The sequence below is a fragment of the Rhea pennata genome, chromosome 17, assembly GCF_028389875.1.
Source record: "Rhea pennata isolate bPtePen1 chromosome 17, bPtePen1.pri, whole genome shotgun sequence".
Taxonomy (NCBI): Eukaryota; Metazoa; Chordata; class Aves; order Rheiformes; family Rheidae; genus Rhea; species Rhea pennata.
In genome coordinates this window covers 3,416,783-3,432,793 of record NC_084679.1, presented here as the reverse complement: position 1 = coordinate 3,432,793, position 16,011 = coordinate 3,416,783, and the positions used below count along the sequence as shown (strand labels likewise).

The 16,011-nt window shown below is 39.1% G+C and overlaps 1 protein-coding gene across 4 annotated transcripts in view; it reads right to left on the bottom strand.

Annotated features, from left to right (window-relative positions):
* Window positions 1–16,011, bottom strand: part of KDM2B (lysine demethylase 2B) — a 120,841-nt gene that overhangs the window by 98,005 nt on the left and 6,825 nt on the right. For all 4 annotated transcript variants that reach the window (XM_062589794.1, XM_062589797.1, XM_062589795.1 and 1 more), the window contains exon 4: window positions 10,378–10,424. In XM_062589794.1, coding sequence (XP_062445778.1) covers window positions 10,378–10,424 — 47 coding nt within the window. The remainder of the gene's footprint in view (window positions 1–10,377; window positions 10,425–16,011) is intronic.

The window sequence follows — 16,011 nt, the reverse complement described above, 5'->3', positions numbered from 1 at the left end:
CTTTTTATTCCCTAAACAATATGCTATTTAGGAGGCACAAAACCAGTGGGTGTCAAACGAAGCAATGTCCTCTGAAGTTCTGCAATATATCACTTTAATACCAAGAGATTCCCACTTTAAACGTGCACTGTTCTACCTTAATATCAGTGGATGCCCATGAAATCAAGAGAGTCCTAAAGGGTGGGTTGCTTAAGAACAGCTACAAATTGCTTCAGTTTTTGACAGCTTAGATAGAGCCCTCAGACTTTAGGAAAATCACTAAGGTAACCTTCACTTGAAAAAAATCCAAGCAGAAACTCCTAAGTCTAGTTTCTAATTTTAATTCTGCCCATGAAGAAACACAGCACAGTTCCAGAGTTTTGTCAGTTGCAGCTCACTGTTATTCTTCATAGGCTAGAGCACATCAGAGTGAGAAACAGCTCAGAAATCACATTACTTGGTCTGATCGACACATGTGGTTGCACATGTAACCAGCTACCACAAAGAACCGATAGATTCCATGCAAAAACAAACAAAACCCACACCTGTCAAGTCCTATTGGCACTGCTTACAGATAAGTACGTTGATCTCCCTATCGTTATTGGATCACAGTTTGCAAGACTATCATAGCAGCAAGTGCTCTAGTCTAGAATGATTTATCACTACTTCTTCACAAGCTATAAGGAGATCAGGGAGTATAATGAGGATGTACAGTACTGCGGTCTCATCAAAGACAGACAGGTACAAAGGGAACAGGAGAGGTTGCTCCAGGGAAAAGAAAGCAAAGAGACAAAGACGGAAGGATGAGACAATGTTTCTTCAATGCTGCACTTGGAAAAGAAACTCTGCTGGACAAAATTGGAATGAATCTCCTCAGTAAAATAGCGTGTTTTGTTTTCTTTCTTTCTTTTTTTATTGTCCAGATGTTTCCTCTTTGTAGTTCTCACATTTAAGTAGAAATGCAATAGCTAGAAGTCCGGCTGGCTCACACTGACAGTACGATACAAACCTCTTGGTTGATAGACCATTGGTTTGACTCCTACCTAGCTACCTCTTCAGTGGTAGCATTCATTTGTAGATTTTGGTGGAGGTCTGACTTAGCAGGTTTCCCAATTACAGAAAAGCGTCAGAGCACAAAGCGTGTTGGCAGTCCCAACAGCAAGACTCTGAGAACATTTTGAACTTTGACTTTTAAAAAGAAAGTGTTTTGAAAAATAGTTGGAGATTTAACACAAGCTTTATCCATGAAACTATACTGGAGGAACTGTTTGTTTTCATAAAGACTGGATTTCAAACAAATGTTACTGTAATACTGCAAATGGCCTTACAATATCAGAGGCAAGTCACTGGCCTTGACCTACACTACTTCCTGAGTTTCCGTTTCCCCCCCGAAAAGATAGAGAGGCAGGTATATGACTCAGCCCCCTTAAAAGGTTCTGGTTTGGGATTCTCAGACCAATGGGCATAGCACTAACATGCAATTACTGTACAGTCACTTGCGAGAAGCATCCAAGCCCAGCTGCTCCTGCAGCGGGCCTATCGTTATCTGGGGGATCCCTCCTCCTCTCACCTCCCAAGAGATGTACTTTCTCTCGCGCGTGGACTGGAGTCACCTGACTAACATAGGGTGCGACTTCCAGGATCTGGAAATTGGGGTACCCTCAGTCTGAATCCACATATGCTTAAGAACAAGTTGACAAGTTGTTTTTTATAAAGCTACACAGGAACTGGCTTTCAAAAGCATGAGAAGAGTGAAGCTGTTTTATTAAATCCATTTTGGTTAACATCCCAATAGTCCCACCCAGAGCTTGCAAACTGGACACTGCAGAACAGTGCTGATACATAAAGATGAAAAAAAAGCAGAAGCCAGAGAGCAAGCCAAACACAGTTCACACCACAGGCCACCATAACCATGAGCAAGGAGAAGAGAAATCTTACAATGAATGGAGTATTTCACACAAGTATATCGCACACGATCAGTCCTGACTGTTCTACCATGAAAGGGTCTGGTCCACTGTGCTTTGAAGACTAAATTATTTGGACACTAGGCATAGAGCAAGATCTCACTGCTTCTTTCTCATCCCGCCACACAAGACTCCTGCAGACACAGCAGCTAACGACTCCTGACTCAGGTCTTCTGTTCTTCCGAACGCGGCACTCCCATTCACAGAGCAAATCCCCACACAGGGGGAGAACCATACATCTTAATCAAGACTTAGATGCATGTCTGAGGGCAGACTTTTGCACTTCCTTTGAGCAGTCTGTTTGATTTGGGGAACCACTGCTTACAACAAAGTTTCCCTAATGAGCCTCCCTCCTAGCTCCTTCTCTCAGTGTCCAATTTCACAACTTCCTTGAAACAAATGGAGCGTTGCTCTATAGAAAAAGCAACACTAGGTCCCTATTCAGCAGAAATGATGGAAAGTATTCTGAACGGCAGTGTGTGGTTGCTTTGTCCCTCTTTTTTATCTGCACGGCTAATTTTCTCTCAGAGGATGAGGAACTGTACCTTGATTAAGAAAAAATTTCCCCTGCTTGCCTGCAGACCACACTATGCGCCTCTCAACGTGCTTTGTAGTTTGATGTGAATTCAACCATGATACAATTTTCAGACAAGATCAACTGGAGAGGGGGAGCAAACACGCAGGAGAAATGAACCAAAAATCATTAGGCAGCAGTTACACACAGAGAGCTATCTGGTTTGCTTTCAGCTTTCTTGATTAGCTACTAACAAAAAGCAGAGCACATTTGCACAGCCAGCTTGGAAACTATTGTGCTAATGCATGAAAAAAGAATTGTAATTCTTTTTTCTGTAATGTATTACAATTCTTTTTTCTTACCATTGTCTCTGCTCTCTCCTCTTGCCTTGATCCACCTGACCTGCTGCCAGCGCCACAAGTTTCCCTTCTGTGGAGACACCACTTATGACTCTTGATTGAGCACTGAATGTTACGTGTGTGTGTGTGTGTGTGTGTGTGTGTGCGCGTGCAGATATATATACACACGCTATATACACAGTATATATAAAAACATACTTTTAGCTTTATATAGCGAGACTTTACATATCTTATAAATCCAGAAAAATCATTTACCTAAAATGTGTGCATACCCTCTTTGCATCTCTCTTCATTCCCCTTTCATTATCCCCTATATTCAACAATATGACTGTATGGATTAGGTGAGTTGAAGTCATTCTGTAAGAAACCGTATGTTCTCATTTTAGCTGGAGTTCCTGTGGACTACAGCAGTATACATATTTAATAGGAAGAAAAGAAAGGCTAGATGAAAGATATAGATCCTACCATAGCTTATGGCTGTTACATATTCTTGACACTCACCATATACAGAAGGACTGTAATCCTTTCTGTCCCAACAACACGGAAATTAAATTATTTAAATCAGTTTACTTAGATTATCTAGCAGTGGAACACATGCCACCCCATCTCAGTCTTCTGCACAAAGAGGCTACAATTTTTCCCATGTGCCCCACATTCAGATCTAGCAGCAAACATTCAGTACACCACTTACTGTTTACAGGAAGACTGCAAACTGAGACTCCCACTCCTATTTTTAGTGCTGCAGTGAATTTGTACCGGAGCAGGTCATTTCACACCCCCCAGCCCACGGTGTCCACCTGAGAAAAGGAGGCAGTGCTGTTTACTGTGCACACTACATTACTTTCTCTCGGTGGACTGTGATTCACGAGTACTGTGTCCAATTCTGGGCTCCCCAGTACCAAAGAGATATGGAGCTACTGGAGAGATGATTAGAGGACTGAAGCATCTCTCTGATTTAAAAAAAAAAAAAAAAAAAAAAAAAAGGCTGTGAGAAGTGAGAACTGGGCCTGTTTAGCCTGGAGAAGAGAAGACTGAGAGGGGATCTTATCAATGTCTACAAATATCTTCAGGGAGGGTGTCAAGAGGATGGGACCAGACTCTCTTCAGTGGTGCCACGTGATAGGACAAGAGGCAATGGGCACAAACTGAAACACAGGAAGGTCCACCCCAATATGAGGAAAAACTTCTTTACTGTGAGGGCGACAGAGCACTGGAACAGGTTGCCCAGAGAGGTTGTGAAGTCTCCTTATCTGGAGATGCTCAAAACCTGCCTGGACATGATCGTGTGCACTGTGCTCTAGGTGCCCCTGCTTCAGCAGAGGGGTTGGACTAGATGATCTCCAGAGGTCCATTCCAACCTCAACCATTCTGTGACCCTGTAAACAAATATCAATGGCCAAAGCAATACTCGTCTGCAGGCCTAATTCTTCCACAGTAGTCAAATAAATAAATAAATGAAATAACTCACTCCAACAGAGTAAGATGTGGTCCTTAATTTCTCGTCAGTTAGTGAATTAAAGATTTATTTGTAGATGTATGACAGAACATACCATCTCTTACAGAATGGATACTTGTCAGCACGCACTGACTCGAACTTGCAAGGCCAAACCCCTCTATTTAAAGGGCCTTTCTGTTGCAAATGTTGCAAATGTTTGGGATTTAATGATGTAATTCATTTTATTATCTTTCTCCATTGACACCATGATTATAAACTTGAGGTTGAGGCAGAGATCTTCACACATAATTCTTTAAACACTCAATTTGTAACTGAAAATTTTGGCTCAGCTCCTGTTTTTTTGGTGTTTCATATGCCAAATGAGAAAGGCAAAACATAGTGATCGTCAGGTCAGGTGTCTCTTCAGCTGCTCCCAGCAAAGAAAGCAGAGATCCATAAAGACTTGCTTTTCCTTTCACCCTTTGTCTTGGAGATCAAAGGCTGCAGCCAGGTCTTTAAAGACTTGACAGAATCACAGAAATCAAATATTGAAATGATCTATTAGGTCCCATCTTTTCCATCATCGCCTGGGGCCAGGAGAATATTCTTTGCAACAGTTTTCAAAGCTTTGTCCTGTCCACTTTTTAAAGCCATATCTCAATGTGCAAATTTTACCAATTTAAAAGCTTTGTTGCTTTCAACTTCACTTAGATCTTTATTCAAGTCAAAAGCAACAGAGCCTTTCAGCCCAGTTAGTGAAAAGAACAGAGCAACTAAATGAAGTGAACCAAACATTTTCGACCTGCTTAAGGATTAAGGCCTGTTCTACAACGTCAGATTTTATTTGAAAAATATGTGATTGATGATATATTCTTCTCTGCTTCTATACTTATTTTTAATCTTGTTAATAATCCCTTAGTGAGTTTTTTCTTTTTAAAGAAAAAAACAAAATCAATCAGTGAGTTTATGTCAGTTGTTAGACCACCCCATGAATAGTATAAGTCCTGTACTTGCACTATTCCCACTGGTACAATGCCTGGCTGTGCATGGTGAATTCTATACAACAATGCTGCTGTGCCTACAGAAGTGACTGCTGTGGTCACAACTTTAACCTCTTCAGCCCAGGGATCAAAATAACTGAAAGTCTCTTCTCTTTCTTAAAATCCTCAACATGTTTTGAAATTGCTTCTTTCGCCACTAGCCTATCTTTGCAAGCTTGACTCCCTGGATGCATACACACTGTGGCACACACAGCTACATCTAAGCCTGGACCTCCTCAGCCTGTAGACAGACGAGGCGATGTACATTACAGAACTCAGCAAGAGTGCTTAGGTTTATTTAGGCATCGTATGAGTGCAAAAGCTGGGATCAAATGGTGATAAACAGCAGGCCTGTGGCATGCACACTGAAAAGGGGTCAGTTAAAAACTAAAATACTAAAGCAAATACACCCAGACTAGCCTTTATTGCTTAGAAAACGACACCACGTTTCTGCAGGGACTCCATACCTATCCAGAGGTTTCCTGACCATACTGTGAAACCCAGGAAGATAAAGGCAGGGTAGACATCAATTATAAGTCAAAGGGTGAGACACTGCAGATGCCAGAGAAAAGCAGAAACTCTTTTAAACTCAATCAATGCTGACCCATGGAAACCACTAAAGACACCAAAGAAAGAGAAAGGGAGCTCACACTGATGCACACACACATGCATGTTTCCTCTTTTTTCTCCTTTACTTGGTTCATAAGTTCCAAAACCACTCAGTGCTCCATTTTTCAGATTATATGATATACATGAAGAACTATATATATATAAAAATAAATAGAATAGAAAATAGAATGCTTTGGCTTTCTGACATCAAAGACTAAAGCACGTGACTTGCATTCAGTCCTTGAATTTAGGAGCAGCAAAGGCTAGAGATGGTCAATGGCTGCCACAGAAGTCCTGTTTCAAACAGCTCGCTGAACAAGGCAGTTACCTTTCACCACTTGCTCAGACTTAGGTTAATCTTGGCAAGTATACTTCTGTTGTTCTTTAGTGTAATTGGCATAAAACATTCAAGCAGGTGTGTTTGGAGATTCAAGCACACACATCCAGGAAAATAAGCTTTTCCTTTTCTTTCCATCTATGACTCCTCTCCATACTGTGAGCCCCAAAGCATCAGCACGGAAGAGCTGACACAACAGAGGCCTGGAAAACATCGATCATAGCTGCCTCTTCTGCGCATTTGCACTTCACGAGCAGTAAGTCATTCAAAATCACACAAACTGAGGAAAAATTGGTAGTACTTACTGTGCTACCCAGCACTTGCCACCTTACATACCTGATACTCCCCATAATCAGTTCTTCAGTTAACCCGAGCCCTTCTTTTTGTAAAGACACTGGTAGGGAATTAGAGAGCTTTGTGACTTACATTTACATGACTAGCAGCCAAGAAAAGAGTCTGAGTGTCTCAGTAATGCTGGCTGGGAGCATCCTTGAGACAGTGCCTGTTCACTGGCTGAGAGTCTGATTATGGTTACAGAGAGGAAGAAATGGACAATACGGATAAGTTCTCTGCACTTCTCACGAGCTCAGAGCCTGTGACCTTTAAAACAAGCAAGTAGGAGAACACATACTAGGAAAAAAAAGGCACACAAAGCCTCAAAGGTACAAAAGCAAGCAAACCAAAATATTATGCAGATCTGAAGGTAACAATCGTAAATGTACAAGAAGTTTGGTAATTAAACAAACAAACAAAAAAAGACCCAATACCTACTAGCTACTGCAGCGCACTTATTTTTTAACTAGCTCCTAAGCATATACTAAACCCAACAAGGTACTAGTATGGCATGCCACGAGTGAAAAATGTGGAGTCTGCAGAAATAGCATTCATAACTTTTAGTACAAATGTTCAAAGGAGATGTAAGAGGGACAATGACCCTCTTTGCCAAATTTCAAATCGGTTTATGATGAGACGACATTGACATTCTGTCTTTCAGAATCAATATTCAAATCCACCTTAGAGAATGAAGTTAAAAAGCCTAATAGTTGATTACAATATAATTTTTCCTCTTTCAAGAGTTGTCTTAAGTTCTTAAGCAGGCTAATAATTCCTCTCCTCTTCTCTATTTGTTTTCTTGGCTCGTAGCCATTTCAGAGATCAGACAAATTCCAACTGCTGAAATTAATCCAGTTTTAGGTTTAAAGAGTATCCACAATATCTTTCATATGGAGGTGGGAGCCAAATGTCTAGTTATAACCATTATTCCAACTGTGCATTTGAAATTGTTTGTCCTTTAAAGTAAAAGTAAAACTACAGCACTGGAAGAGTGTTTCGTTTGTATATAACACATATAGATGAACATTCATGCATTTTAATGTATAATCCTAAATAAATCATAAACACTACCAGATCTAAATTACAGCTGGTATTTGTTTAAAAAAAAAAAAAAAAAAAAAAAAAAAAAAAACACCAAGCAAGCACTAACAGTGATCAAAAGCACTAACAGTGATCAATAAATTTCCTCTCCCCCCCACTATTGCCACAGGCTGGAATTTTCACAGACAAATTAAAAAGCAATCGAATGTCATTATTTCCTTGTGACTTGTAGCTGCCCTAGTCTGAAGATGATTTAACAATCATGTTATAAACAGAAGTTAAGATTTCAGAATAATCTGAGACCAAAGGTTCAGCAACTTCCTCCAAAATGTATGCAGTTTTCGGACTTTGAATAAAAACTTTAAAATATTCTGTAAATTCTTTCTGATTCTAAGAAAAGAGAACAAATAATAGGTTTAAATAGCACCTGCACACTATAATGATGGGCACTTAAAAATTTACTTAGAACACAATATTTTTCAAAGCATATTCTCTACCTACTGAATCCCACACATACTCAAATGCAGAGTTATGATCATTCCATTTCACATTTGCAAAATATCATTCCCCTTCTAATTTCAAGAACATATAGAATATATTTTGAAAACACTGCATTTCAGAAATGTAGTTACCTGTAGGCTCATGTCAGATCTGAAAAGTTTGCCAAAAAAATGCTGGCACAATCACAGGAGATATTAATAAAACAGAGTTTTCATCAGCTTTGTTTGAACATTAGAATGCAAGGGAATCTTTGCTTATTAAGCAAAGATTAGGAAAAATTATCAGCATGGATATTTAATATGAAACTTGTTTGCCAATATGTTTCCTGAGCTCATGACTACACCATTTAGAAATCAGGCATAGACACCTGCTTTTAATCAAATTTTCCACCTGTGATGACAGAAGTCATCAATTGTATTCAAAAAAAAAAAAAAAAAAAAAAGACAGCAGGTGACAGGGCTCATGACCAAATTACAGGTTCAGTACAATGATTCTAAAGGGCAATTGTCCAAACACAATAAAAAGATAGATATAAGATGTGCCCTATCTGGCCTAGTACATAAATACATGGATTGCTGAACCAGCTGTGAGAAACTGCTCACTTTTTGTACTGAAGTTGATCTCAAAGTTAATTATGATTGTTATTTCTACTCCATTGTTCTATAAATCTAATTTTATTTATAAATATCCTCCTGCTTTGCTGGCCACGTACATAAGAATCTCCACCCCCTAATATTTCCAGGAACATCAATCTTAAGGAAATGTAACTCCCACACTTTGACTGTTATACAGGAAAAACAATGTTGTTATGCAACACTACTCTGTTCCAAAACATCTCAAAGTCAGATCTTCAGCTTCAACAGTTTCAGAAACAGAAATGGCAGTTTATCAGCTATGGAACAAATTCACAGAAAATAAAAAACAGCATCCTGATAACTAAAAGGCATATGCATTAGGCTTCTCCACAGCAAAGGAAGACAGATTCAGCATCTACAAACATGTACATGCAAGTATTTAGGGAATCCATAAAATTTAGAAGTACTTCCAATTGCCCTCATATGACTTCCTATTTTAACTACAGATTGATCAACAAAAATGCTACCAAACAACACTTCCCACACCACTGCTTTAACATTTTCTACCAAAGAAGTTTTTTTTCCAAACTTATAAATAATCATAAATTAAGCAACATTGCCAAGCTTTGTTTGTGAAGGAGGGATTATCAGAGATAACCCCTCCTTTACAGATAACCCCTGACCAAATAGAATTGAGGCACAAGTTCCTCCCCCTCATTTTGCTTAACTAGGTATTTTTCAGACTTGATATTCCTATGAATTATTAAAGTCAAGAATAATTTTGCAAAAAATCTTTTTTTATAATGCAGCAATTGGACTAATTTAAAATATTACTTCTTGTCACTATACTGGCAAATAATACTAATAAATTCTAAATATTAAGAATGCAGCTAACAAAACTGGCAACCAACACTACCTCCACAGCTACTACTTAACCAACACTAGCATTTATTCAGTAACAATTTCAGACAAATGACAAATAATATATCCATCTTAACTAAAAGAATATTTCAGTGAAGTATTCAATACACAAAATGTAGCTATTTCATAGTTTTTGTTTTCTTTTACAAAAATTGCTATGAAGTATTTGTAATTACAGACACCATTTATCTGTTTTATGTCTTATCAAAAAGACTGCACCTCTAAAAACAACGAGAAGGCACTCATTCAGTACTGACTCAGGACAAAGTGCCTCCTATCAAATCACTAACGGCTGTTTGCAAAGCTTTGTGTTCAGTCTCTCTTGGCAACCTTTCCTCAAAGCACTGACCTAGCCTGACACTGATAAAAACTGTAAGGAGAGCACAGGCAAAAGGTGATATGGCTCCAATCATACCTTTACAAACAGATGCTCTACAAGAGATAAAAAAAAAAAAAAAAAAAAAAAAAAAAGGTACTCAATCAATAAAACAGTCGTCTTCCAAGATCACATAAGTGTATGTAGGACACCTGTTAGGAGCACAAGTATTCATTCTACTTCAAATGGCCAATTATCTAACATGAGATCACAGACTGGTCAGCACAACTACTAATTAGGGTTCTCCCAGCCTTTTTAATTTACAAATTGCTTCTCCTTGCCTTCACTCAGATACTGAGAGTTATCATGAATGTCTACAAACACAACTGGGCAAGTATATCAAAGCAATTCTGTTCTGTATAGAGTTAATCCAGTGCATTCAAAATAACTTACCCACTAATAGCTTCACATCTCTGACGGTGAAATCCGGGTCAGGCATTCTATAATTAGCAAAGAAAGCAATGTTAAATACTGTCAAGATAAGTAAGGGTACACTTTCGTTACCATAATAAAAGAGAAATAAATGTAAAGTGCTCTTTTGTCCATAATGCAGTAGGTGGAATCAAGCAAGGCCTCAGTGAAGTGTGGACAGTATAATTTTTAATGACATACATAACATCTTTGGATTGGCAAATGTACAAAAGTTCCTCTATTGATAACGGAGGAGGAGGAGGAGAAGGTGTTATTTCAAGCACTCTCTAGCAACAGTTTTCTACGTGCATTGGAGTGGGAAGGAAAGAAATGGGTTGGAGGTGATTTCAAAAAAATCCCAAACCTTTATTGCACATTCTTACTAACCAACTCTAAGTGCTTTGCGAATGGTCTTGCCTCTCACATATTCCCTGAGGTAAGGATTATCATTTTGCCAGTGGATACAAACTGAGGCATAGAAATGTAAATCCATTTGTTCAAAGTCACATCATCACATGTTGGATTCACAGGTTGTAAATAAAATATTGAAAATTATGAATTAAAGTCCCTTTGTTTTAAACACTATATCAAACAACATCCCCTAGTGGAAAATAACCTGGCTGTATTTAGTGGGTAGGAAAATTCTCATTCAATTTAGTTAGGGCTAACTTAGAATTAAATCAAATGGCAGCACAACGGGTTCACTGATGCCAGTGTACTCATAACATCACTTCTAACACAGACAATATCTTAGGCTTTAATGTAACCAGATAATAGTCTAGCATATCAAGTGTGTGAATTTTAAACATCAGGAAAGAGTAAAAAATTTGCAACATATAGACTTAACATAAAATTAAAACAAAAGCAGGAGAGGAGTGCTTAAATTGTTTCACTTCATCTTAACGATGATATTTCACACTTCACATCTTCAGGGCATTGCATGAAAAGTAATTACAGAATTGTAATCAAGAACAGCTCTGTGGGAACCACTAGCTAGGTGGTTCTGTCTCCCTTGTACTGCCATGGGTTGAAGATAAACAACTTGCTTCTGCTCTGAAAGCACTTTTGACATAACTCAGTTAGAAAATCAGAGCTATTCAGCTCATAGGCCATTTTCAAAGTAATAGGTTTTTACTTTTGAGAAAACACTGAAAAGATAAAAAAAAATAGCGCTACGCATAGATCTTGAGAAGTATTTGCCAAATTTTGTTTGTCCATTTACTTTTATCCTTATCACTTTCCCCTGGTGGGATGCAGAGGCTGGACAGTATCTTTTGTTAGGTCTCCGCCAACCCTAACATCTTTGCATTTAGCTGCGAGGGCCCCAGAGCTTTGGAATTCACTCCCGCGCTGGAATGAAACAGCCTGAATCTAGTGACCTTCAGGGTTCATTCAGAGCTCATCTTTTTATCCAAGCACTAGAGAGTCAGAAGTAGGGAAGGAAGTAACTACTTGGGGGCCAGAAGAATGTGCTAGGCTCAACTTCAAATTAAAACACTTGCTTGTACTTTATGTCCAGATACACATAACAATTAGATGGGTATTCTTTTTCACATTTGTATTAAAAAAAAAAAAAAAAAAAAAAAAGCAACAACCTAACACAGAAGCATAAGTAAATCCAGTCTTTCTGAGAACTCCAGCAGCAGCTGGCAATAAACATTACTCAGACTGAAAGAATATAATCCTCCTTACCAATGAAATTATATGTTAGGCTCTTCGGAGAGCACACCTGGCATATCATTGGTTTTTATTTCTCTGTACCCCCAGAATGTATCAAACATCAGAAAGAGTTCACTAAGGGAAGAATTTCAACCTTGAACATAGCATGTTTCAAGTACGAGAACCCATTTTGTAGCTGAGCTACCTTGGGAGGGCCAGGTTTAATTAAAACCGATTCTGCTGACTGCTGAAAGTCTGTAAATTACTGTACCTCTTTATCTCCAGCTCCACCCAATGCAACTGCTATACTCACAGGACTGGAGCTGATTTGCTGCAGCTCTATGATGGCAAAAAATGTTTCTCTGAATGTCATCAGTCCTATACTAATTAGTAAATGTTGGTTCATTTATTTTTCTGCATGTAAATCTGAAACATTCAACAATGCAAAAGAACTGAGCAGAGATTTTTTTTCCATGTAATGTGTTTTTCAGGTATGCACCTTGCATGAAAAAACTTCTAATATGCTTCCAAAGATTTCAGTGATGCCAAAGCATAGGACAAGAGGCAATGGGCACAAACTGAAACACAGGAAGGTCCACCCCAATATGAGGAAAGACTTTACTGTGAGGGTGACAGAGCACTGGAACAGATTGCCCAGAGAGACTGTGGAGTCTTCTTCTCTGGAGATACTCAGAACCTGCCCGGACATGATCGTGTGCACTGTGCTCTAGGTGCCTCTGCTTCAGCAGAGGGGTGGGACTAGATCTCCAGAGGTCCATTCCAACCTCAACCGTTCTGTGATTTCATGTATCATAAAAACATAAGTGAAGAACAATATAGTGGGGTCACTTTATACCAAACTATGATCATTTTGGGGGTAGAACAACACAATACAGTAAAACTATCCACCAAAGCAGCCAGCAACAACTACCATACCTACCAAACTGTGGGAGAAATTACAGCCTTGAGTGGAGCCCCCTCTCCACTTGCTCAAAAAAGTCCCCAATATTTCTACTGACTGCATCTGAACAGAGTTTCAGCATCCTGCTACAGACAAATCATGCTGCCTCAAACAGAAAAGAAATGCAAACCCCTCAGTGTGCACTAGTGCAAATTTAAAGAGTTTATCAAGAGTTCACAGATTCTCTAGAAAGGTCTCTTATTCAAGTACTAACTAGAACGAGCGCTGGGGAGCACACATATCTGATTAACCACAATACAATGCAAGAGGACTGCTGCTCAGACAATAGAGACAACATCTTTCTAAACAGCACTCTCTCTCCAAGTTACAATTGCAGGAACAGCCAAAACAACCCTCTGAGGAAAACAGATTTTCTTCTGTTAAGAGAGCACAAGCTGACGTTGACCTTTCTGCTTCTAACCATACAAGTAACAACTCACTGTGGTCAGAAACATACATGAAAGCAATTTTCAAAGATTCATTATTCTTCCTCAGCCATCTAATTTCTTGCCATTCTGCAGTATCTCCAGTCACGGTAACCAAACTGCTCAGCTATGCCTTGTACATCTGCCAGCCGCAGACATGCAAGCTGACTGCTTAACAGCAAACAGAAGTGGAAGCACATATCATCAGTTATTCAAAAGGTCGGAAGTCTGAAAATCATCTTACGCTGCATGTCGTATATTGGATAGATCAGAGCATCCCAAAGAGCCTGTCACCTCACATATGGGAAAGGCCCAATCTATCAAATTACGAAACACAGCCTTCCCTGTACAAGGCACAGTATTGCCAGAAAAGACTCAGGAAAGAAGAGATTGTGCTCACTAAAGCATAATTTGTCTGTGGTGCCTGAAGTGGAATGTAAGGCTCCAGAGTCTCATCAGCAAACGAAAAGCAAATCCACAGGCAAACTGTCCAGTCTCCCTCCAGTGATGGTATGACAGACTATGATACTCACTATTTCAAATAGTAAATGTCACGATAATGAGACTAAGGGTTCTGATGATTTCAGATCAGTTTAATTAGTTAACAAGTTTACCCTAGACCAGTGTCAATGCATACTATTTTGATTTTGCTGGAGTAAAATATACACATCGTGTAAATATCCACACATCTACAAAACCTATGTATTATGTGCCAGTTATTCTTGATAGATACATGTAAGAAATGCAAATATGAATAAAAATAAATCATGTTATTTTGCAGAGTGCCAAATATGAAAGTTTGCCTGTGCTTTTCACTTGTTATTTAAAATGTGTATAAAATTTATTTCCAACATCCTCCTACTCTAGAAGCATCTACTCCCAAGAATGTACAATTTCTTTACAACATCATTTTAAACTAATAACTTATGCTTATTTAAATAAAAAAAAGGATTAAAATATGGAATTTCCTGTAAGATTACTGATCTAAAAATTCTAGTATTTTAACCCACCAGAGCAGTCATTATTCAGTGATTCAGAAGAGAATGGAAATATCAGAACAATTTGCCCAACTACCTGTGAAATGAAGAATTCCATTGATCTCGTGCAGGAACCATCTAAAGCTCATCTATCAGAAATAATTTGCTCCCACTTTTGCTAGCATACTATTCATCAAAAATACCATCTTAAAAAAAGCTTCAGTATTTTTATTCTCTTCTATTCTGGCAGTGAATCCCACCTACTGGAAAAAGTTGCACATGAGGTGTGGAAGGCTCACAAAAGAGAAAGAAGGAAACAGCACTAGAAAAGAGGGAAGATGTCATCAGCAGTTGATAGCAAACAAGAAAGCTGGCTAGTCAAGCCTGGTTTATGAGACTATTTTAAGCTTATCACAGCAAACTGAATTTGCTTCAGTAAAATACAGAAATACATCTACAACCTGTTCTACCTATATACATTGCTCATGGCCACAGAAGGGACAGGTACCCAGCCCAAGCTCTCACTTCTTCAAGGTCTTAAGAACAATTACTGGTGACTTCCAGGAAGAAGAATAAGAAGGCTGCCTGTGAATACATCTAAAAACAACACATCCTGAAGAAACACAAGCCAACATATGAAACAAAAACAGATCGTGCTCCTTACAAAATACCACTAGCTGGAGAACAGTCTCTGAACCCATAGAAGAAGAAAGAGCAAAACTGACTCTCAGAAAGTCACTATCACACTGCAACGCTTCAGCCAAAGTATACAGCTAACTGAAAGTGGAGGAGAGTGCCAAGTGGCAGCTCTCCAGATGTTGGGTGCAGAAACAACAGGGAAGCAAATGATGATGTGTGAGCTGAGATTTGAGTGTTGAAATGGCTAAGGTGAAACTGCCTCATTACAGAATTCTGAATAATTAGCTATCAAGAGAAACAGATATTACACCTTGAGGTTACAGACACCAGGAAAGAAGGAGTCTTCCTGGAGAATCTTGTCTGGCATCAACAGAATAGAAGGGAGCCGGAGCTCTGGAGGCACCACTGTCTGCTACAGGCAGCTGTAGGAAGTACCGTGGTGCCAGGGCTCAGTACTCTTTATCCAGCTCTAATAAAGCTCTGCCATTCGGGGCTGAGAATCTGAAATCCACACATTTCTGCTCATGGTATGAGCTCTCACTTCCAGACTTCCCCAGTGATGGAGCACTGGCTTGACAGGTAATATTGGCACAGTAAGAGTTGAAACATTTTCCCAGCTTTCTTCTTTTAGGATGGGGAATTTGTGAACTTCCTCACATACAGGAGGAAGATCTGGCTGCTAGAACTGATGGTAGGTGCTAGAGAAGGTGCATATCTTGCTTGCTTTCAGAACCACAACTTTCTCAAGCCAACCGCAACATGAAGACAGCACTATGAGCAAGAGAGAAGGCACAGGCAATCATACCTGCACTTCACTCAAGCATAAGAACAGATGCTTGATGGTGCCTAATGTCTCTTTTTCTTGTCCTTCAGCTTCACAGAGCCTCAGCAGCTGCAGATATTAACAAGAACACATAATGTGGTAGATCAATGCTTAGACGAATTGTGCCTGTGA